This window comes from Ammospiza nelsoni, chromosome 1 (genome assembly GCF_027579445.1).
Source record: "Ammospiza nelsoni isolate bAmmNel1 chromosome 1, bAmmNel1.pri, whole genome shotgun sequence".
In the NCBI taxonomy this organism is placed as follows: Eukaryota; Metazoa; Chordata; class Aves; order Passeriformes; family Passerellidae; genus Ammospiza; species Ammospiza nelsoni.
The window spans coordinates 14,961,886-14,987,501 of NC_080633.1; the positions used below are offsets into that span (position 1 = coordinate 14,961,886).

Here is a 25,616-nt window from a genome sequence, read left to right on the forward strand (position 1 = left end):
AGTAACTAGGCTCAAAACTCTTCAGATTAAATGTCTCACAGACCTGGCTGAAAATGCCATTTTATGACCAGTCTAGCAAAGCATTATCATTTCCAATGATGATAACAGTAAATGGATCATTAAATGGATCATAATTGTCATATTGTTCCACTAATAAAATATACTTGCATTTTTCAAGCAATGAGCTTAATTTTTTTTCTGTTACAGTCAACAGGATTGCTATAATTGATTTCAGTGAAAGAGAGTGAGTTTGTCCAAAAAGACTTTTTGGCTTTTCCAGCAACAATTACAGGGTTTGCTGCTTTTGGATCATTTTCATAAACTAAAAATGTTGAGGAAAAACATTATGATACCCAGTGAATATTTTACACAAGAGGGCAGGGTGCTCTTCTATATCAGTTCTGCCACTGTTTGCACTTCTAGATCCAATCCTAAAGTCATTGAAGTAGAAATAAAATGGCTGGACATTCCCAACCAATGTCTAAGGCTCTAACCTCTCACACTGAGCTGAGTAGGAATTAATTAACATTTTTGAGCTATGTACAGCAACATGGCAAAATATGATTAAAAGGCCTCCTTATTCACTCCCAAGACTCCCACTTAATCCAAGGCAGAACCACAGCTCTACTAACAGGCAGCAGATTTAAAGATTGGAGAACAGTCTGGAAAAAATCCACAGCTATTTGGGCCACATTACAGTTTTCAGCTATTTATGACCACCTTGCAGAAGCTAGATTGTAAAACTATGTAAAAAACTTACGTTAAAAAAATTGATGGTCTTCTCAAAATTTCCAATTCATTGAACAAAGTTCTGGCTGGGATCAGTTCTGAAAGTTTTGCAATTCTTTATTCAATTTCAGGGTTTACACCTCCATACCGTAGCACAGGTGAGGACTATGATGACAACATCTCCAGGAAGCCAGGCAATGTACTGAAGACCCTAGACCCAATCCTCATCACCATCATAGCCATGAGTGCACTCGGGGTGCTTTTAGGAGCCATCTGTGGAGTCGTGCTGTACTGTGCCTGTTGGCACAACGGGATGTCCGAGAGGAACTTGTCTGCACTGGAGAATTATAACTTTGAACTGGTCGATGGTGTAAAACTGAAAAAAGACAAACTGAACACACAGAATTCATACTCAGAAGCATGAAGGCGTAAAGCAACTGGAGAAGTCAGAGAATCGGGATGGAAGGACATAGCTCGGTCGTGCTGGGGAACTGTTGATCTTTTACTGTACAGGCTGAAAAGTGCATTGATGACACTGAGCCAAGCTTTTCTCAGGAGCTTCAATGAGTGTGTAACTGATGAACATGGACAACAATCTGTGTTAACAACCTGAATCATGTACAATCTGCTTTTTCTGTTGGTTTTATTTGAAATAATCGGATGCTGGTGTTGAGACCAAGTATGATTGACTTATAGTTCATTTTGTCTTTCTTTCTCTCCCTCTCTTTTGTTTTCCTTTAATGGATAATTTCATTTTTACTGTGCAAAATCCAAGATGCTGTCACAAAATGTATCCAGTGGGGTCCTTTGGATGGACATGCTGTCTGTAGCTCAGTGCCCAGAAAATATTGGAGTAACAGCAATTTAGTGGACTTCTGCACCTGTATTTGTGTATAATTGCTCGTGTTGTGCATAGGCAAAGAAGGGTTAGGGTGTTTTTGAAAGTACTGCTGCATCAGTACCGATATAGCGTGTCAGCTCTGTTTACGAAGCAATACTGTCAAATTTTATTGATGTTTTTCAGTGTTGTACTAAATTTTGTGCTTGTGAACTCCATAAAAGAGTATGTGCCATCATCAGACACAACTGGTAACCAAGTGTACTGCCTAAAAACTAAACAAAAAAAGTCCTTGGCACTGGCTAGTGTATGTCCTCTCAAGTGCCTTTTTGTTTGTACTGCTTCTCATTGTGTTAACATTAACTACAGCTTCTCTGCAGTTATGCCCTTGTCTTTAGTCATATTCTGATGGCTCACTGACTAAAAGAAAAGTATATTTTAGTGTAAGAAAACAGCCTCAGCCAAGGCAAGGGCTAATCAGATTTGACAACCTGGCTTGATTGTTCTGCTTTCTGTATTTCAACTTCATGTCTCTTGACCCTTTTGTATAAAGCTGCAATATCTCCTTTTATTGTTCTTTCATATAGAATGTATTTTCAAATGTAAAATCTCTCTCCCTTTCTCTTCTCTTTCTCTCTCTCTTTGTCTCTCTGAGTAGGTTTCATAAGCATTTGCCATTGCCAAGGAAAGAAAACTTCAGCTTTAACTTGCTGGTAATGGCAAAAGATTTTATTAGAGTTTGTGTTAAAAAATAAGGGAAAATTCTTAACTTTATCCTCCAAAGTCGAACTTTGGGTTTCTTCTTAACAGCATAAAGTGACAGTATCTTTTTTCCTGATGTCATGAAACATATCTTTTATCCTGAACAGCTTGCCTGTTAATTACACTGGGGGAAAATGCTTCCCTTACAGAAAAGATTGCCTTTAAAACTAGAAAATTTCCTCCTCTTGCCCCTACCTGAACTCGGAGTTCTGTTCTCTCAGTAACCTATTTTCATGCTAATCAATGCTGATTTGGCTTAGGAGTGTGTGCTGAGGGCAGAATGAAATCCCACAATGTATGTAGGGTATGTTCCTACCATCATGTTATATCCAGTTGGCGTTTCAATCTAGGGGGTTTCTGTTTGACCACACGTGCAGGCAGTGACCAATGCAGTGAACTGAGAACTCTAAGCCATCAGGAAAATGTGCTTGACAATGATGGGGCAATTTTTAAAATATTTTAGGGCAAATACTATTGGTCAAATAATATTCAGCAGCCTATGCAGCTGGTCCAACAGGGTAAAAAGAAACAAGAGCATGTTTCCCATGGGGTCCGTGCAAGGCAGTGGGAGAGCAGAGGGGCCATTCCCCTCCTGCAGGTGCAAGGGGAGCCCCTGGGTTTCTGCAGTGACTGCACACAGCACAGCCATAACTGGGGGGCAGCATCAGCCTTCCCCTGGGTATCCACCAACCAGCAGAGAAAAACAGCGCAAACGTGGGGAAAGGAACGTCCTACCAAGTGCTGAACTCATGTTTTTCCTCATTGAAATTCCTGAGCAGAGTCAGGGAAGTGATTGGGACTTTCTGAGTTAGTCTTTTCCAAAATTGCTTTTGTAGAAGAGCAATAAAATATCCTGTCCAGGATTAGGATTAAAGAAGGGCTAATTCAGCCTTGAATTACTTGGGGCAAAAGAATCCACCCCTATCTATACACCAAATGCTCTGAAGTGTATAATTTCACCAGTGTGAATTATAAAATAGAAAAATATATAGAAAATTCACTAGTAACCCAGAAATGGAAGAAAAAGGAGGGAGACAGTAGGTGAAAATAAGGTTTGAAGTCAAAAATATTTTAAAGGAAGTCCCAATAGGAAAAAAGCATAGAGAGTTGCTACTTCAGAGGAGTCCTAAAGGCAATGACTATCCCAAAACCCCAAACACCCACTTCAGGTCATCAAAGCTTAGATTGATGCAAGAGCTACCTCCCCAGCCTCTCAACCTTGGGTCCTCCAAAGGCTGAGACAGTGCACCTAAGGCCTGAAAGTTTTGCCTAAAAGTTAGTCCATGAGATGTCCCAAGGGACAGACTCACTTTGTCAGAGGTAGGATTTTCATTGGTTTCTAACACTGTAATTTGACCATAATGCAGCAGCTAGTTAATTAACCCAAAGAAGAAAAGGATTTTTCAAAACTATTTTCAGCAGACCACCACTGTGTGAGTCAGGAATTAAGGGTCTATTCTCCTTAGCTGAAAAAACTTCTAGTCCACTAACTTGACTAAGAGTTACATGCTTATATTGCCTTGAAGAGAAAATCCCACTGGGGAGCCCAAGCCCAAAACCTTTTGAAATATTCTCACTGATTTCAATAGATTCCAAACCAGCTTTGGGTCTTGATCTATTTGAACAGAAAAGCTGGTGTTTGGTGGGTTTTTTCCTTCTTTTAACATACTGAGAATTGTGAACATAAAAAAATTATCTCCTTTGTGGTCTTCAGATATTACTATGATAATGAGGATCTAGCACTGAAGATTTGATTTCTCTGAAGGTAATAGAATTAAAGTTGCCCTTCAATAAAGGAAAAATGATACTGCAACTTTACATTGAAAAGTATCTTGCACTGATAAATATATTTAAAAAAATTATATGTTTATAAAGTTATTAATTTGTAAAGGCAGTGTTACAAAATGTTCAGTTTATATTGTTTTAGATTGTTTCATAATTTTTAAAGTGTAAAATAACATATTTTTTTCTTTATTGAAAAACTATAAAAATCTTCTGTAGTAAAATGATTTCATTTTACTGGTATATTATTGCTTCATGTTTTGTACCATCATAAAACTTTGTGCAAATTTTTTTTACAGAAATTTTTATTTTCTATGACAATATGACACTTGTAAATTGTTGATTCAAAATGAACAGCAAAGCCTTAACTTTAAATGACATTTGTATTCTCAGACACTGAGTAGCATAAAAAAAACCACATAGAACTGAACTGTAACTTAAATTTCCAAACTATGACTACTACATTCCAAAGAAACAGTTGAATTAAACATTTTCATAAAATATCCCATAGCTGATGTATTTTATTATACTAAAATGGATTGGTATTATTAAATGGATGGTTTTATTTAGCATCTTTGAACAAGCACAGTGTTTCAATCACAATTGTATTTGTTAGTAGGCAGCTCCAACAGACACCTTGGTGGGTGTGTTCATTGTTTAGGATAGAGGCATTCACCTTTGCCTGACCCATTCTCTTTCCTTGCTGGAAGACAATCCCATAACCTTCTTTTTGGCCAAACAGCTGGGATTTAAGAGGACAGATCTGCCTCCACTGCTCCTTGCCATGGGCTGCCCAATGTAACACCCTGTGCAGGTGTTACACCCCCCTTGGGCAGGGATGGGATTTACTGCCAAGTACTGCCCATTTCTGATGTGTAACTCCACGAAGTCTCTGCTCCTCTGGTAAGGTTTGCACCAATAAGCTCCTGCAAATTTCCAGGGGAGTCATCAGGATTTACTCAGCCATGGCCAAATTTCCAAAGGCAGAGCACAAGTTGGTGATTGGAGCAAATGCAGCCAGGGTGGCTATTGGGCCTGGTTTGGCCTCAGCTGGGTGCCAAACTCACCTGTGGAACACACAAACACATGGTCATGTGCAGAGAGACCTTGACAAAGCTTGCATCCAGATCAGAAGCTTTAGAATCAACATTTCCTGCTTTATGCAATACTTACCTATTTTGTTTCTTTTTAATAGTCAGCACTCTGCACATTAAAGTTTGACAAATCTTTTCTTTACATTGCACACATGAACAAAGCACAGACTGTCAGTATGTCATTAGGTGCAGTATAAACATTTTACTTCAGCTACTTTGCTACTCATGGGAAAAATACTGTGCTTATTACCATATACTTGATCATTGTTAACACTTGAAAAGAATGTATTGAATCTTGTCTCCTCAAGGGAGCAGAGCTGTGTGTACCTGTTTAAAACATGAGATGGAACTTCAGCAAGCACCTGAGCAAAATCCCTGCTCAGAGTAGAGATTGCTCCCCAAAGGTGGTTGTGAAAGTTGCCGTCTATAGAACCACTCTACCCAAATTCATTAGAGGTGTGCTTCATGGCACTCTGTTTGCTTCTGTGACAACCAGCCAAATTTAATGGCAATGGAATTGATCAGTGAAAAAGGGAAATCTATAAAGTCAATCTGTTGAGGATGAAGCTCAAGAAAGAGAGACAAGTATTTAAAGTTAACAAAATTCCCTTTCTTTCATTCAGGGATTTGCCTAAAAGCTTACAAGTGCTTGGCACTAAACCTTCAGTTTTCCACACTAAATGGGCTGCATAAAGCAAGAACAAAAATGGTGCAACGCCATCTGAGTTACTTTAGTTACTTCTCAGAATATAACTTTAAACTTGAAGAAAAAGAGCAGATGGAAATAACAGATGGGTCAGCTGCAGACAAACAGTGCCAGAAGTGCACAGCTATGAGGGTCATGGTCTGTAACAGGAGTCTTTGGCAGGTAGTAAAGGCAAACCCCTTTACTATTTATTTCTCCAATCAAATGTACCTCTCCACATCCAGCAGCCACATAGCCAGTCCCATTTCCTTTCCTTTTGGGAGGACATAAAATTGCACAGCAAAAGGCAGATGCAGAGGAGAGGGTGAGGGCAGCACTGCTGGTGTAAGTTTGTGTGAGGCATGGAAATGACAGCAGTGCCCACCTGTGCCACTGCCCACCGGAGGGAAGCTGCCAGTCCTGGTGGAGATGAAGCCCCTCCAGGCTCAGAACCTACCTTTTATGAGGCCTATGAAGACCTGACAGGTGCAAGATAATGCAGCCATAAATTTGACCCTCACAAATTTTGACCCTTTTCATATGTACAATTGGTCCGTTCCTTAGTCAATTCTTCTAAGCCGCTTTGCCAAAGTCAAATGTTGGGTTGGGTTTTCAGATTGTAGCATCTGGACATTTCATCCCAGAAGTAATTCCCTTTCCATTCCTTAATTGTCCTATCCCTTGCAGTACATTATGCCTAACAGCATATTGGTTCAAGCAACATTAATTTATTAGAGCTTTAATTTCCTATTTTATATCATTTTATCCCTCAAGTCACCCATAACCACAATTTTATCTATGAATGTCTGTTAAATTATAACAGAGTATATCTGATTTTTTTTCTTTTTTTTTTTTTTTGCCATGGGATATGTTGTATAGCTGTTTTATTTGCTGATTAGTCCCCCTGTAGTCCCTAATTGCTTTTCCACAGTAGGTCAGTTCTCTATATACATTTCCATTCTCATAACTACACACAATCAAGCTCTAATCTTATCACCTCAGGACTGATGGTGTCTCAACGTTTATAACCCAAAATCTCATTAAAAAATCTTCTGGCATTTTTCACAGATGGATGGAGTCTTACCATGTGTCCAAACCTAATTCCATCTTCAATAATCATATTCTCCTATTTAAATTTACATTGTTTTTACTCATCTCTCAGACATTTGATACACGTCCCTGTCATCGCACTGCATCACTGTGCGCCGTGCACTATATTTTATTACAGATGGTTGTGTTTCCATAATGGCTGAGGTGGGTCTGAATTGAAAAAGGAATTGCAGTCTTACTGAAGCACTGTGGGTACCAGAGAGAGAGGGCTGGTGTTTCTCTCAAGTGTAGAAGGTAAGGACAAGTTTTGGCAGGGTTTGGCAGGCGCTGCCACGACAAAGACTGAGGGATTCAATGTTGAGAGTCTGGAGGATAAAGGACTTGCCTGAGGAATCAAGTACTTCTGGTGACAGGAGCTGCTAGGAGAATTACCAGAAAACTCCCTTCATTTTGATTACTTCATTTTCCCTGACAGAATGAAAAAACCAACCTCACAATTCTAAGAAAAAATATCTGCAATATAAAAATGTCTCTTGCATCTGCCAGGCACTTTTTAAAATCCACAGGCATGGAAGAAGGGAGTGGGGGTACCAATCCATCTGCTAGCTGAACCTAAATAGCGGATTACTTAACTCAGAGAGGCAACAGGTGTGGATGTGGCTTTGAAGATCCAAGCAGCATCTCAGGGCTGTAACACAGGCATTATTCATGCATCATTTTCATCTTGAAATCTCTTCACCTTTATTCCCTTTCCTCTGCAATATGGTGGTTTATGCCACTTGTTTCAAACTAAATTGTCTGGGCTGAACTACTGGCTTGTGTCATCTTCTACTAACAATATATTTTTCTGTAGTGCAATTTATGCTTCCTTCACTGCTCAATTACTTTTATAACATTTCCCTATGGATTACTAAGGGATGAATAGCATGAATAAGCCACCCAATGCCGCACATATTTTTTGTCAGAAGATAGAAGAACTCACTTTGTCCATATCCTCTTCTACATCCCTGCTGGGGATGTGTACTCCATGTCAGAGACTCAGACACTACATCTTTAATAAATAATCTACCTTTCAGGGAGCCTCAATGCTTTCAACATCATGTCTGATATCTTTGCATTAATTAAATATTTATATCAATATTCTTACTAAATATTTACTTACTAACTTTACAACTGTGAGCATACCAGAGTGGGTCAGTGGGTCACTCTCATTTTGCCTTTTGAGACTACTAAGTAGACCACAATGCTTCATCTTTCTCTACTTTTAACCTGCTAATCTATGTTTCTCATAGCTCTATCATCAAGAAAAAACAAAACAAACAACACAAAAGAAGGATAGATCTATACAATTTCTATTTACACAAATGAAAAAAAAATCCACTGAATATATAAAGAAATAAATATTTCTTTTTATTTTAAAATGTGTTTTTGTGGAGTGAAGAGGAAAGTCACCAGACTGGTTGAAGATAGAATTTGAGATGTCTGTGAAGCAGTAAGGAGACAGCCACTGAAACCTTCTGAAAATTAACCTGTAACATCTGGAAAGGGCTAACAAGTCTGCCAAGTGATGAGAACACAGGAATATCAAAGTAGACAAATATTGGTTTTACCCCAAGCATGGCTGAAAAACTGGAAGAAAAGCAGGAAAATACTTACTGTTAAGAGTAAATCAGAAAGGACCTTCTTCTTCTTGGCTCTATTAGTTTCTCCTTTAATCAGTCTTCAGAAGATGGGAGGCAAAACAAGGAATTGACTGAACTACAACTCTGTCCCACCTACAGCTCCCATGGACTATCCATGTTCTAGAGTTACCATGTCTTGCATAAAGGTAAAACCTTACAAAGAGGAGGCCTTGTAAAATCATGGCTCAGGCATTCCACTTCAGATGAGCAGAAAAGGAGTGTGGGAAAGGGACTCAGCTGAATTAGAGGCAGAAAAACAAGTTACATAACCATCATGTGTTCACATCATGGTGTGCCGTGGTTGGTTGAATTATGTTTCTTATGATTAAAAACTGTAGCTGATAACCAGCTAATTGCTTTAAAAGGCGGGTTTTTGGAACAAAGGGCTCTCCTTTGACCTGCCTGGGAACCCTGTGTCATTTCAGAGCCTCTCCTCACCACCATGCTCCTCTGAGACTGAGGCAAGGAGAAGGTACGACGACTCTTCATGTGCAAGAGCACAGGCCCTCAACACCAAGCCCTTTGCCTGTTCTCCAAACAGTTATATGCAGGAAGTGAAACCACTTTGTACTCATAACCTGCATTTCAAATGCATTTTTCATGCCCTGCGCCACATTAACTTCCTTTTTCATTTTTTTGGCCTTTCTTCTTAAGATGAGGGCTGCCAATCAAGCCACATTTCCCTTGGGGCATCCCAGCTCCCATTTACCAGGTTGGGAATCCCAGTGTGGGACCAGACATCCCATTCTCCCAGCTGATGCTGCTCTGCTGACCAGCCTCTCCTGCCTTGATGGTTGTTTTACATCACTATCTTGTTTTCAAGAGGAGGTCACTGAAAGTTCACCTGAAATCTGGACTCTTATTTCACTGCCATAGTCTCTAGGTGACTAAGGATCATCTTTGCTACTTTTAACAAGTCTTTTCACAATCTATACCCTTTTCTTCATGCGTACTGAGGTCTTAAAGTGGTCAACTTAAAGCCATATATCTTGATAAAGTGGCTGAATTACTGCTGCTGAATGGGAAGCCATTATCTACAATTAGTTTATGGCTCTTAATAGCCATTATTGCAAAAGATGAATTTCTCAATAGGGTAAGTGTCTTACCAAAGATCCTGTTAGTAGTCCTGCTTATGAAAACCTAAATCGTAGCTGCTTTCTGGAAAAGATCAGGTTGCTCTCCTGTGAAATAAACCATTACCAGCTTATTCCTATGGGTAATAAATAGGTTATATGCATTATAATAATCGGTATAACCTAATATGAGGACTATTTGGTCCTCTGTGCTGTGTACTGCATGCAAATGCATGCAGCACTATATAGACAGACTGAAAAAATGCTGTGAGGATGTCACCATATGGTTTAAGAGAAAAATACCAAACATCTCACAACCAGAAGATGTAGTAACTTGCCTCAGACTAGCAGCTGTTCTTTCTGTGTTTACAGAAGGTGGTTATAAGAGTTAGAATGTGTGCCTGCCAATTCATTGGGGAAAACCACGGATTTATGAATCTCCTTGAGGAAGTGCCTCCTGATGAAGGACACGAAGGAGCAGAGAGTAGAGGCAGAGTAGATGGGGTCATGAACTTCATTTTACTTCTCATCATGAGTAATAGTGCTAAACTGATAGTCAGTCAGATCTCTCATTTTCTTTAATTTAACGCCATACTTCTTGCTCCTTGCATTACTGACCCTACATTACAACTGAACCATGCATTTTATTACAATGCTAAGCACTGCTTTAAATGCACGAGAAGATTTCACTGCTTTTTATACTGAACAGTTATGTGTGGTAAGTTTTGTTCTTTTCACATGAAGAACCAATTCAGAGCTAACAGCTTGTATAATTTTAATCAAGTCTCATTTCACACGGACTGTGAACTTTAATATAGATTACTGTTTCTTCTGGGTTTCAAATACAGTGTACAGTTCACCACAAGCCTGACCTTCGTGGCTTCATATGGGCACATACTTGCTAAAGTCACTTCATTAGACATCAATGGCAATAGAGCTTTCAGCCTTGCTGCCAACTTTTTTCAGAGCTGCTGCAGATTAACAATATATACATTTTAACCAATGTCACATTGTTCATGCATTAAATATAGAAAGCACACATATGTACATATCTGCTGAGATGCAGCTGTGGTTCTGTCAGAAAGTGAAGGAGCACCAGAAGCACTAGAATGGAGGGTTTGCCTAAAAGTTGTGTACAGTTATTTAATATCTGAAGGTTTTACTCAGATTCCTTCTGATGGTGTAATGCATTTAGAAATGCAAAGAGCTTCTGTACAAGCAGAAGTATTTTCAGGCTATTATATCTGCTCTTTTAGTTCACTTCGTAACACTCAGATTTGGGAAAGTCTTTAATGTTTAGCAAATACTTTGCTCTACTATTTTATGCATATAATATCCTTTGAGATAAATGAATTTGTATTTAAAGTTTATATTGTGATAGTCCATACAGGACCACAGTTCATGGTCCTGTAAAGCTAAACAATATTTAAAAATACAGAAAATGTACTTTCCAGCCTCACAGAAGAAGCTGTAATGGCTGTTGTGACCACAGCTGGTTCTGAACACAGTGTCTTCACCAAATACCTTTATTTCACACTCTGTCTCTTGTATTTTCCAGAGTATTTACTGGATTTTAGGATCAATATATCAAAAGCATGGGATGCTAAGAAAAAATGTGGTCAATTAGGTCAAGAGTAGCATCCAGCTTGTCTATCACTGGCTATGTTGGGCATCATGTCCACAGTGTGAGTTTCATTCACTGTTTCAAACACCATCCTAATGGGGTGAATTTTCCTTTTACAGCCCCAGGTTCTCTTGTCTGTACAGTAGCTTGAATTAATAGTTTGGATTTAAGGGCCTATATTTTAGATTAATAAAATGAAATGAAAAAAAATCCCAAGCGTTTCTAATTATGTGCAAACCAGTTGTGGCTTTGTTTGGTTTTACCAAGGACAAGGATCCTAGCTGCTTTGACTGATTTTTACCATAGCTTGTTTTAATATCTAGAAGCATTGTGCACCTGCTAGTAGGAGAGCAGAAGCAAAATTTCACCACTTAGGCCATACATAGTAGGAGTCTCAAAACCCAGTGGCTCAGGTTTGGTAGTGGATGCAAACATGTAGTTTGAAGTTTGGTAGAACACTGGGTCCTTCATCACTGTGTCAGCCACTGCTACCTCCAGATTCATGATATGCCTCGAAGAAGAAGAAGCTTTATCCTACCCTTATACTTAAGTAGCCTTGGCTCTAGTCATGTCTTTATTCAGAGTCTAGAACTAAGAATTCAACCTGGCTTTTTATAGGCCTGCTAAATTTGCTTCCTAAATTGGTTTTGCTCTGGCTCTACAAGGTAATTATAGTGTTTCCTACAGTGCTGCAGTTCAGACCCATCGTCACCTACCTCACAATCATCTATTCATTTTCTCACTTCTTTTTGTGTTTTGGTTTTGTTCTGATCTATGTGTGTAACTTCACATAAAGCTGAGGGTTTTCTTCTTAGAGATTTTCTCTACCTACAGTTTTATTCTCTTGTGACTCTGTGAATAAAAACGATCCATTTTAGAGGTGCAGCTCTTAATTCTCTCCAGGAAGTCTCAAACTTCTGAAACTTCCAGCTTTATTTTATAACTTCACACACATTTCTAACCATTACTTTAGATGGTTTGTTAAGTATTTTTCTGAGCAACAAGGACACTTATGTCCATGACAGGCAGCATGAGGATGACCCAAAATCATAGTCTGCTTTTAATACAGAAGAAGGCTCAGTGAGTATATTAATGAAACCTGACAGAACCCTGAAATGAGCTGGAAGAAACTCTCATCAGAAGTGTTAGTAAGAATTATTACAGTTATTATTATTGACACCACTGTGCTTGCAGCAAACCTCCAGCTCTTTTCTGATTGGTTTTTATTAGGAAAAATCATATTTCTCATTTGAATATATATTTTAACAAAAGGGCCATGACGTGTCTTCTTTCTTTTTGCACTTACGTGGGCAAAGAGAACAGGTCCCAGTAGATGCCATAGGAATCACCATATTGAAGAAACTTGTTCTGATGTTTTGGTGCTTGCTACACTAAAGAAAGAGGCATTCATCTTATTTCCATGTTACTTTTCAATATGTGCAAATCTCTATGGTTTATTTTATAGTCACTTCCAAGCACAGTTTCTGTTTCTCCGTCCTCACTGCGCAGAATGAAAATTAAGGTTTTCTGAGTCTCTCTTCAATCATTCTAAAAAATCCACTTTTTTTTCCCTTTCCTTTTATGATTATTGTCTCAGCTTGGTGCGTGTTCTAAAACAAATATGAGTGTGCACAGGAGACCTCTGTGATCTCTTAGGTGCATGTGTTATCAAATGTCTGAAGATATTGTGCAAACAAAATGCGCAGACCATAGAGAAATGGAAAATGGCTAGCCATTTCCAAGCCCTTTAAATTGGAGTAATCTGACATCCTCAAATCTGCTGAGCTACGTTGAAGCTGGAGAAAGTACAGAGCAATCAAAATGTCACTGCTCTTCCTGCTAATGGTGCTGCCAGACCCAGTTCAACAGGTCTTAGTCAACTGAAGATGCACAGAAAGTCTGATGGAGCTTTTCTGAGAAATGTTCAGGGCTGCAGTTCACTCTTGCCAGCTGATAAACAGTGTCTTAAAGGACTACTAGCAGAGAAGTAGTAATTGCCATAGTAGAAGAAATTGAAAATGCAAAGTTAATGTTAACCAATTGGAGAAGCAGAGAAAACTGGTCATTAGCAATTCACACAGGCTTTCAAATATGAAATAGTCATTACAACTGTTTGCACAGATCACAGCTTCAGCCTTTTATCATAACAGCTTAGCTATATCTCCTAGCACTGAATCTGTTTTTACATTCAATGCAGTATAATTGTTGACTTTACTGTACAGAAACCAGGATCTGTAAGTTTGTGGTGTGCATTAAGAATGTAAGAATGTAAGAAGCCCCCAGATAGCAAGTTTCAAAGAACTCCTGATGCTAACAAATATAGAAAGCCACTTTTTACATCATTCTCTAAGGTTAGTAGCTCCTCATTCCTCAAGCAGTTGAAATAACTTCTCTCCCTAGCCGTGCTGTTTGGTGCATGACTGCAGCAGATACGGGTTCACTTCAGGCACAGAACTCATTAAACATCCAATTTAGGTGCTCTGAATTACAGTTTGTGAGAGCTTATTTCTCTCACTAGAAAAGGAACTTTAGAAGACAAGCCTCATCTTCTCCTCTCCCCCGAGTCAGTTTCAGTGCTCAACTCCTGCTGTAAATTATTATTCAGTGCAAGCCAAAGTCTCGAGAACTTGCTGGCCTGTTTGCTATTGGCAAGCATATCACAATCATTCAGCAGTTTTTCATTTTTTTTTAACTCTTCTGATCTTTATTTCACTGGAAAGGATAAAAACAGAAGAGGTTGATTAACATGGATCTATCCAAAGTTTTTGACCCAAGAATGTGGTGGCCATCATGTGCATCAGCAAGAATACTTTAAAATAGATCTGTAAGGTTTGGCATTATCTCAATATTCCAAACACAACAAAACTATACGCCTGTAAAATCTGTTTGATGGCCATTGGTAGTGACAGGATTTGTCTTTTTAAATTCCATCTCACCTCTAGAGAAATTGAACTCTATTTGCACCATAGTTCAGATCTTAGAAGCTTGAGTTCCACCTCCCAATAAATCATCATCCTTTGACTGCAAAGACTTCACTCTTTTCCAAACACTGAAGAGCAATGCAAGTCCAGCTCTGAGAATTAATATTCCAAAGACCATGGATATTTTTAGACCTCTAAAACAAACTGCCCCCATGGAGTGAATAAAAACATACCTTGTCAGCCAATCAAGATGAAATGATCCCCTGAAGCAGGGATTTGGCAATGTGAGAATATTTTTAAAGCTTGCTTTGAAACCTGCTTGAACACAAGGTCGACTATATTGAAAGAGTTACTGAGGAGTAGTTAAAATACTATATATTTTATGTGTGACCCTAGATTCTACATAGATAGAATAATTAAATATAAGTGAAGAGAAATAGTTCATTAAGCAATGAGTGTAACTGCAGTTTCCTAACATATGTCTTCATCTCTGTACAGACAATGGTTTCTATTGTTTTCTTTAGCTTGTGAAATAGAACCAGCTGTCACCAACACTGTTGCCTTTTCACAAAACAGAGCATTTGGCTGTGGCAAATTGTTCCATTTTTCTAACTATTCAACATACAGGTTCCTCTGTCTCTTTTCTGAAGATTTTGCACTGAATGGCTAACAAGAAGATACACAGCTTAGTCATATTACTGCCTTAATTAAAGAGGGTGTTACTAGAAAAGTGGATTTAATCCCAGTGTTTTAATTGAGTTCTAGCTTGGCACAAGTCCACCTGTCTGGATGCAATTGGATATAGTTCTTTCCTTCTTGCTCCAGACATTATTGTTTCCTGCTACTATTGAACTGCTGCAGTGATTCTCCCCTTGCATCTGAGCACATATAAAGGCAGTCCTAGAATATAGAAAGTCTCCTGCATAAAAATGATGTAACATAAAGCTACTATTTCAAACTAAAACATTTCACTGCTTACATGTTCAATTGTCTGAGGAAGGCAGTTGTGTTCACACTCTGACCCCACACTGAGTGTGATGGTGTAGCCACAACATGGAGCTCAGCACAGACAACCCAAATTAGTTCAGAAAGGCATCATCCCTCCTGTTAGCAAAACCCAAGTTATCACTTCAAAATTATACTGGACAAGTTTATACATGGTGCAGTGACTTCATAATGTCACAAACAAGGGGGACAGAGATTTCCCACCCAGAGTCACAGAGTGGGTGAAGCCAAAATCCTGAATGTATTGACAATGGGCAATATTTTGCAGATTAATTTTACTCATCTTTGAAAATCCTAACTAGTTGAACACAAAGGCTTTCAGAGGTGTAGATTTCTACTCCTTCTTCTGCTATTAAAAATCTTCTGCTATTAAAATTCCTATGTTAGTTGTCCATAGGTGGTAGATTTCCTAGAAGTGGAGAAGAACCCAGTACAACCCAAGGTCACAGTTCAGTTGATCTTAGGGCAGAAAGGGTTCTGAATCCTGTAGATAAGTATGGTCACCAGGCTATCAGTCAGTCACCAAAAAGAAAACAAAGAAACATGAAATGGAGGTTTCATTTTTTTGCACTTCTCACAACAAATATTAAAACTTGATATTGCAACCTTTAAGGTTAATCTATGATCCTAATCCATGATTCTATTTGCTGTCTCTAGCCAAAAAGTTGCTCAGGCATATAATGAGGAAGAGGAAAGGACAAGGGTGGAAAGAAGCAAAGAAAGGGACATGGATGCAGGAAACTTGAGAAGAGTGAGTTACCATCCTCCAAACACCAAAAAAAGAGATCGAGCGCTGAGTCACAGCAGTGGGGTTCATCTTCAGCTCTCTAGTCATTCAAAGTGGGGTCTAAACCAGCCATATCATTTCCTTCTGAGATAGAGATGGGCACCTCCACGTGGCAATTCTGCTCACAGTTCTCAGGTGTGTGTCTGGGTAAGATTAACCCCTCATGTTCCAGCAGCATGTAGCTACAGCCACCTCTGAATCAAGGCTCCTTGGTTCATCGAGGGTTGAAATGTCAATGTATGCATTGCTCACCACTCCCACAGCCTTGATCCTCTCTCACATCTAACTTCTATAGCTCATCCTTTTAGTCCCTCCTTCAGATATTGGAAGCAGCTGTTGAAAGATACTCGAACTTTTAGACTCAATGAGATTTGTTATATTTTAGAGCTACTGAAAAACAGACTGGTCTCAGCACAGGCACCAGAACACCCAGTCTGTACCAGTATGATGGCTCTGTTTCCCCTGAAGTGTCATATGTGAAATACTGAGACTACACCCCCTCCCCACATGAAAGCAAATACTGAGAACTGCACATGTTTACCAGCCTGAGAGCCCTGCCACATAATACAACTCTGATCTGCCAAGCACTTGCCAGTTTCACTCTCTGCAAAGAGCATTTTGCCACTCTCAGTTTGCCCATCCATTCTGCTGCTAAAAAGAAGACTTTTTGCCAAATAAGATTGGTAATAAAGAAGGAGATATTAGAGGGGGGGAGGAGGGGAAGAGTGCTACATTTCTTACTGAAAATAACTGCAGAATTAAATGTTACAATGTGCATTGTTGGGCCTGTTGAACTTACTTGACTGCAACATATTATGAAACTAAATTCATTCACTTACCTGGCAGGAGGCAAATGTCTAACTCAAACTAACATATCCCCAGATTCATCTTTATAGAGAATTATAAGATGACCAGAGGCATGGGTTTTTTCTGTTGTTTTAATTTAGGATACACCCACAAGACTTCATACTGAGCAAATTCTGGAGATTAAAAAATGCTTTCTAAACTCATCTAAACCTCAAGGGCCCAATATCCTCATGATTTTGAGAATCACCCCAGCCTCAGCACTCAAACAGCTGGTCCAGAGAGCAGCTCACTCTCTCTTCTCTGCACAGATCTTCTCCTTCCCAAAGATGAAACCATGACTCATAACTGCAGTTTTGCCATACTTCTCTCTTTCATGACTTCTACTTTTAAAATTATGCCAATGCCACTGGCAGGAAATTTTCCTCCATGAGGCTGTTCGCTCTTCTCTGTCTTATATGGTAGAGATCTGGTTATTTTGTGAGTTACTGTATTGCTGTGCTTAATCTTCAGCTTCTTCAAAGGTTGGAATACAGACAGACTACACTTAAAAATCTGTGATATAGAAGTGTTTTCATTCTCTAACCTCCTCTACCTCAGTTAGGCCATTACTTGGGCTGGTTTTTATTTTACACTGTATTACAGAGGAGGAAATGATAGCCCTATTCAAATGAGAACCTAAGCCTCAGTGTTCTTTTATCAACAGAAACAAGTTACAGGCACTAAACACAAGTTCTATCAAACTTCCATCAGTCATCTTCCCTTTTACCTTCCCTTTGGAATAACTGTGCAGTTTTCCCTCTCCCCCACCTGCCAATCCCACCAGTCTGCAGGAGACTCAGTTTTGGTCTCACACCTTCTGTGGCGCTGCTAAGGCTGCAAGAGCATCTGGGAATAAGAGAAACTGCAGGCAGCCAGATTCCTTTCCTGTGTCTAACATGGGGATCACATCAGCTGGACATGAAGCTGAAAGTGTTTCTCAAAGTGTAAATAGCTCCTCACTTTCAGAGGAGGCCTCCCACAGTGGCACCATCACTTCATAGTCCCAGCACTCAGTGACCTCAAGGCAGGGCTCCAAACACTGTTTGTGTTACCATTACACACACAGTCTGGATCACCATTACTCCCAGCATGGTCTCTCTTGCTTACAGCAGACAGATGTACCAGACCTGGGGGGAGCAGCAGCTCAGACTAGAGGACAGGAGATGTGTGGGCAGGTAAGAAGGGCACTTTGCTCATGGAGGGCCGCTGGAGGCAGGAGGGATGATTCAGACGTGCTTGTCTCTCTCCAGCTCAGGAAGCCCCATGGTGTGTGAGGAGCCAGCAGATTGCAGAACTCACCCGTGCCATGTGGCACTCGGAGGGAGCAGCTGGTGGCACTGCAGGTGCTGGAGATGCTGCTGCTGCTGCCTGGCACTGCCAGCCCCTGCCAGGGCTGCTGCTGGACCAGGCAGGGACACACAGCAGAGATGGTGGGCCAGCAGCAGCAAGGTGTGATGGCCCAGGCTGTTTGGAGATGTGGGAGTGTGGGGGAGGCAGTGAGGGATTCAGGTTGTTGGGGGGGTTGAGGGAAGCAGAGGGGGATTGTGTCACTGTCACTGGGGGGACATCTGGGCTGGGGCAGTGGGACTCACAGGATGGCTGGGAGAGTCACTGGGGAGGGAAAGGCTCTCAGCCAGATGAACATGTTGGATTGTTGCTTGCAGGACCTGGCAATCTGGGCACCCCTGTCACAAGCATTTAGAGGCACTTTGGGTTCTGTCTTTCCCAAATGAGTACTTGTAAGTCGCCTTGATGTTAATGAGAATTACATGCACGCATCAGGGAAAGAATAGTCCCTCTACAATGGGCATGTGACAGCTAAAGAGCATCAGTCAGGAGGGAAACAAAAGAGGTCATAATTTATGTAAAAGGTTCATTTTTAATGTAAATTCTGCCCCCAAATGTTCTGCTTACCAGCCTGAATATGTGGTATTTGGCAGCGGAAAATGAAAGGGGTGAAAAGCTCACTGCTGGCAGGTAACTGCATAATGTGATAGATTGATTTAAAATCCTTGTCATCTTTCTTTTTCACCTGCATACATAACGATCCTCTGTTAGTCATTAGGGCTCCTTGTACCTTCAGCACTCTAAAAAAATATTGGCTTTGAAATGATACTTCATTGTTAAGGAATTTTTGTCAGCTAGCTCCATTTATCGATGTATCAAAGCCATTTTACAAGAGATAGGCCCCACTTTGGCACGGAGAGCGCATACATTACACGCCTTGCGAGGACTCATCTCATTCCAGCACTGAGTGGAAGTGCCAATTGCCACCGCGGTACATAATGAGCCATGTCACCCGCGCTGGGGACATGAGGGACGGGCAGGAATCGGCCCCCAGAGCTGCTCCCGGGCAGAGATGGGAGGAGCGGGGACACCAGGGTCACAGCAGACACATGCTTGGGGCACTGCGCTGCCCAGAGGAGCAGGGCACTCTGCTGTCAGGGCTCCCAGGTGAGGGGGAACATATGCCACATATGCCACCAAGCTGCAGCTTTCTGTTGTTCTATTTACACCTCCTCCCCCGACAGCGAGAGCCAAGCCAGGAAACACTCATTGCTGCAGCCATATGTGTGTCTGCAACGTGTATCAGTGATAACTGAGGGTGTCACCCTGCTTTGTGAGCAAAATTTTGCAGCATAAGCCAAACAACAGAAAGACTACCACCAGCAACTACCTCCAAATCTGTTCAGGCTGTCATGGGAATTTAATCATTTTTCTTTGTCCTTTTGTTTAGATCTTTACCTTGTGTTGCCAAGCAACTGCACATGGAAGGTTAATGGCAAAGCTCTCCTTTTGGACCAGGCAGGTAGGAGATCTTTGAACTGAGTCGATCTGCTATGGAAAAGGTAATGATTAACAGAGGAGAAAAAGCTCATGGTTGTTTGGACTTCTTGTCTTTCCCATGCATCCTAGAAACAGAGAATGCTGCAGCAGAGATAGCAAAATACAGGGTTTTCCTGTGCATGGGTGATTACTGTGCAAGTTCAAGGAAACTGAACCCAAGTGTAGGCTATGTCAAAAAGAAAATATCATTGCACCAGTGATTTCCAGTCTGAATTATCCTACCAACAGGCTTTCTCCCTCAAAAGGAGAATCTGAATTCACTGCCACTGAAGCACTCATAGTCTGAGCCTCTGCAGCCCAAGAAGGAATCTCTGTCTCCATTAAACCCCAGTGAAGCTATAAACGATGCCACAGCTTCCTACCAGCAATACCTATTTCACCTTCCAGGTGAAAAACCCAAAGCCCACAGATGCTCTGTGAACTGGGACGTGTTATTTATTTTTAGGCTGAATGTTCATAGCTTAAAAAGAGGGGCCCAAGATTCTGTCTCATACTGTCTGCCTCACTCAATTTGCACAATTCACTGAGCACAGTCACAGGAGCTGAGGAGTCCTGACCATTAAGCACTTCCATACCCAACCATCAGACTCCTGAGCCTGGTCTTTTCCATTCACTGCCTTGCTTTTTCTTTCAGGAATATTATTAATGACCCTAATTCTGTTTTCTAGTTACACCACATAACATCCATGTGTCTCAAGGCCAGCATTTCAAAGGACTCGCATTATTCCTAATTGCATCCTTCATTTTGTAAACTCCTGGGTTTAGAAGGTATTAATTAGATTGGCCTAGTTAGTACTATTTTCAATTCATGATTTTTTCTATGCTTCATATATTTGGCATTACTCCCAGGAGCTCTACTGCTGGCCTCAGGACACTGCACAGGGACACGTCCAGCTCTCTTTGCAGAGAAGAAACCCAATGCAAGTCAAAGCTTTTGCACCTACAGGCTCAGAAGAGCACCAATAAAAGTGTTAGTTCAAACAAGCCTCTTGAGTTTTTAAACCAATCAAGCCATACAATGACTTTAGAGGTTCTGATTTTAATACCAGTACTAATAAGTTGAACTAGTGTGAGCTCAATTGTTTAAACTCTGGTCCAGACATAGCCAGAATAAAGGAATCCATCTCCAAAAGCTGTACGTGCTATTTGTGCCTCACTTAATCTCCAAAGGCCAATAAATACATCAGCAGGATCATGAAAGAGCTATGCATGGAAGCCAGAGACTCAGTAAAAAGAGGGTCTCATTTCTGCTGGTTTTCTATGGGAACCAGAGGGAACATGAAAAAAGCCATAAGAAAGGCAGAGAACTGCTGAGGGCTCAAGGGATGACTTCAGTTGAGCCAAATGGAGCACAACCTCTCTCCCTCTGTCTCTCTCACTGAACAAACCTATTTAGAAGTGAACATTATTCTATGTTCATCATTCACATTGGGAAAAAGGTTACTATTGCAGATGAAAGACTATACCACGATAAAAAGAAACTGCAATCAAGCCCAATTTTTGTCACAGTGTATCATTGCTGCAGTCATGAGAGCTGTGCTGAGGCTTGGTTAAAATACTCCTATGCTATTTTGCAAAGTTTGCAGGCTGAACTGACCTGGCAGTTTCTGTGTTTCTATCAAGTCTAGCATCCTGTCTCAGAGAGACATTTACACCAGCAGCTTCAAAGAAGAAATGAAACCTCTCACAGCAAATGATTGATTACTGATGGCAAACTGGCTCAGCTTTGTAACAAATTCCCCATATGCAATAACAGCATTGTAGTTACAACTCATGTATGTTAAAAACCAAGAAGTCTTTGTTTTATCACTAATAGCATCAGGGACCTTTAGCAGCTGTAGAACTGCTGCCAGCTCTCTCTAACTATTTTCTGAACACAGTAAATGTTAGCTTATTTAACCGAGCAAGGTAAATGCAGCTGTGATCTTTAAGAAAGAATAAATACTCCTGTATGGTTAAAATTGAGGAGATACAAATTTAATATCTCAGCTAAAACTATAGAGATCCATCAATGTGCCAACATCATAATGTAATTGTGCACAGCCCAACTCACAGTACTAATATGGCTTAATTTTTCCTTCAAATTTTGCCTGAAATTAACAAACATTTTATTCTAGTTTGATAATGTTTTATTTCTTTAATTCAAAGTATTTGTGTTCATAGATATGACAATCTCTTCATTCTCTTCTAAACAGGAAATTCCACTGTAGAGCTCTCTTCTAAAATCTCTGATAAACTTCACACCTATGTGTATATATGCATACCTGATTAGGGCTGGGATGGAGTTCATTTTCTTCTTGGTAGTTGGTACAGTGCTGTGTTTTGAATTTAATAGATAATAATGTCAATAACACTGATGGTTTTGTTGTTTCTTGTGGCACTCACTCTAAATTCAGAACTTTTCAGTTTTTCTTGCTCTTCCAGCAAGCAAGTGTGCAAGAAGCCTGAAAAGTGCACAGGCAGGACACCTGATCCAAACTGGCCACAGGGATGTTTCCTGCCACAGAACATGATGCTCAGTTTATAAACTTGAAGGAGTTGTCCAGGAACCCCAGGCTGCTGCTCAGGGATGGGCTGGGCATTTGTCAGTGCGTGGTGAGGAATTGCACTGTGCATCATGTGTTGTTTTTAAGTTTTATTCCTCTTTCTCCCTCTTTTCCATTACAATTATTGTTGTTTTCATTCGTGTTATTAGCAGCATTATGTTTTACTTTGTTTCAATTATTGAGCTGTTCTCATCTCAGCCCACAAGTTTTAATTTTTTTTGCAATTCTCCCTACCAGGGGCAGAGGTGTGTGAGTTAGTGGCTGTGTGGTGCTTAGTTGCAGGCAGGGGTGAAACCACAACACAATATTTGTTGTTAACTTGTATTTCTGTGTGACACAATGTGTTCACACCTGAAAAATCACTTTGTCAGGAAAGACAGTAATAAATTTCTCTTTGCAACCATTCTGTGTCTCCAGAATTCCCTAAACACCATTAAAGCCTTTCTGGTTCTTTGCAAGCCACGTTAATTAATATTAATTATACATTAATAAGAATACTCTGTGGTAGACAGCAATTCTAGACAGACCATAGACAGACCAAATTGTACCTTTAATTGTGTTTTAAAACATGCAAAGTATAAATTCTATATAATGCTTTTGAAGCTAAGAGGGTTGGAGGATGTTGCGGTGGTCTCTGTCATTCAGGAGAGATGAGAGAACTCACTGACAGGAAACCACCAGATAAATACACATTCAGAGCTCAAGAAAAGTGTCTTATGAGTTCCATGTTAATTATCCTCCCTCCTCACACACACACTGCTTCCTAATGGACTAAGAGAGCAGTGTGGCTGAGCACATGTCAGGTACACTCAGGTTGTTTGCCGAGCAGCACCAAAGTCTGGAGACATCAGACACAGCCTAAGAGAGGCACCTGCACCTGGGGCTGCTGTGAGGGTGAGTGAGACAAGGCCACCTCCAGAGAGACTTGAGGAATAAACCAGCAAGAAGCCCCTGTACAGGCTGGCAGGCAGAACTGGCAGCCTGTGATGCTGGAAGCCTGAGCTGCTGAGCCTCCTGGTGCTGAGCCTGCCAGGAAAACCAGGATGCAGGATCTAAGGGTTCATAGGGAGCAATCACATGCACACACCAGTAGCTGAATTACACACTCTGTGGCCAGGCAGTTGCCAGACACTGCCTGAAACTGAAGGTCTCCTCTGATGAACAAGATACCCTCTTCAGATGGTATTCAGAGACAAGGATTCAAGGTGCGGGGAGTTATTGGGAACACAGGGATGAGCTATGGACGGGTGCCTGTAGCCACTGGGGCACCTTTGTGGCTCTGTAAAGGATTTTCTCCCCCTCCTGGAAATGCCATGCAAACAGCTGAGCACTCAGACCCTGCTGACATTTTCCCCACTGGCTTCTCATGCTAATAAATTCTAATTTAGCAGAGTACACTGATCTTGCTATTTTAACCTTCCAGTTTTCTTCATTTTTTTTTTCAAGAAAGATATTAGGTTAATGCAAAATGCTGTAGTCAGGAGATCAAGAGCTTTCTTTTCTGTCCCCAGTCCTGGCACTGCCTTCCTCCATGCCATCAGCATTGTCTTAGGGCTTTCACCCTCCCAGTGCCCACAAAAGATTGTAATGCTTCCACAATTGGAGGAACTTGCTGGTTACATTTGACCAGCCCTATACAAAAAGCAGGAATTTTAAGAGCAAGAAACTCTCTATAAGCCATGTGGCATTAACATTAATATATTAATAAATTCCTCCCTAATTGCAACAGATGCTCAAGTCAGTAGTTTCACCATACAATGCAATGCACTGTTATGTCCTTTTCTGTGAGCAAGAATAAGCCAGATGCTTTTCCACAACCTACCGGCAGAAATATGGTGCTATACAGCCAGAAAAAGCAAACTTTACCTTAGCTACAGATGAACATCTACAGAACAGCTTTTTTAATCTATCTTCCTTAAAACTGATTCATTTTGACAGAGGATTTTCCTACCGATGTCTATCCAGATGATCAAATATTGTTGGAGCTGAGATGGGTTCATCATCAAGGAATATGAAGTTCCCCTGATGTTACAATTATATTTTTCTTATTTCTTTCTCTAACACCATTAGACAAAGAAAAAATTTAGTGATTTTCATTTTTCCTCCATTAACTACTTTTTCTCTTATTTATCTTCTCTATTCACTCTCATTTATCTTTCTTCTCATTTCCTCAGAGAGCAAAGAGTGCTAACCCGCTTTCCTACTTCACTCATTAAATATAATTTTAATTATTTTTACTTCACCCATACCTGTTAGCTCTCTAAAGTTCTCTTCCAGCTGCATAAATTAGCACCTCACTATTCTAATCTTTCTCTGTTGCAAATATCACCATCTAATTTTGGCATTTGGTTCTTTGCTCTTTGATCCTTTAATTGGCATCTACTGCTGAATTCCTGTGGGGCTGCAGACGTCTCAGTAATTCACATTACCAACTCCTACCTGACCATACATCACAAATTGTTTAAGATGCCTGAAGACTGCATGGCCACCAACCAAGTGTAATCCCACCATCCCAGGGTCCCTGGGTGCAGGTTCCCACTCAGCTGCTGGCACTGGCATTGCCACTTGTGCAACCACACAGTCGACCAGACCACAGCTGCTCTTTCAGCTCTTGGTGCCTTTTTTGGGAGCTAAATTTTCTGCCAGATCATGCCCAAGGGAGCCAGCAAGGAGATGAGCAGAGGGCGAGGAAGGCCGGACCGCCTTTTGTGCCCACAGGGCACACAGGAGGATTCAGAGCAAGTATGAAACTGCCATCTGGTAAGTGCAAAAACCACACAGCGACAGGGGGAAATGTGCATTTAGATTCTTTCCAGCTACCACTTTTCTGTTTTAATCACAATCACAGTTTCTGTGGGCAGTGCATTGCCCTCATGGGGAGGGGATTGCTTCTCTGAACTGTTGAACTTCTCCAGGCCCTCACATGAGCCAAGAGCAGAGCACACAACTAGAAAGGGGCAGGTTTTGCAATCCTCAGTCATCAGCTTCAGCAGGAGGGGAGGAGGGAAAGCCGTTAACGAATAGACCTAAAAATAAATGCAAGGGTTTCCTGGCATTGTTTTCTGGCCCTCTCTATTCCCCCTATGAAGGAAAAAGAACAGTGGTATTCAAACTGCATTTTAGCTTGCTGTTAAAATTCAGATCTCAAGAAAATATATGACAGGACTCGGAAACAAAAGCAGGTCTTGGATGATGACCTTCACTTCTGCTGTCCCTGGGGTTTGTGAAAGAGAAAGGAAATCACCCAGCATTACCAACATCCCTTCAAATTATTAGGTACAAGCTTAGGTATCCAAATATCATACACTTAGAGGACATCCTTTCCTCCAAAAGCTGGACCATTTT

At 40.7% G+C, this 25,616-nt stretch overlaps 1 protein-coding gene across 2 annotated transcripts in view; it reads left to right on the forward strand.

Annotated features, from left to right (window-relative positions):
• Nucleotides 1-4,614, forward strand: part of NRP1 (neuropilin 1) — a 114,872-nt gene extending 110,258 nt beyond the window's left edge. For both annotated transcript variants that reach the window (XM_059484365.1, XM_059484450.1), the window contains exon 18: nt 861-4,614. In XM_059484365.1, the coding sequence (XP_059340348.1) occupies nt 861-1,153 (293 nt within the window). In that variant the 3' untranslated portion in view covers nt 1,154-4,614. The remainder of the gene's footprint in view (nt 1-860) is intronic.
• The last annotated feature ends 21,002 nt before the right edge of the window (nt 4,615-25,616 follow it).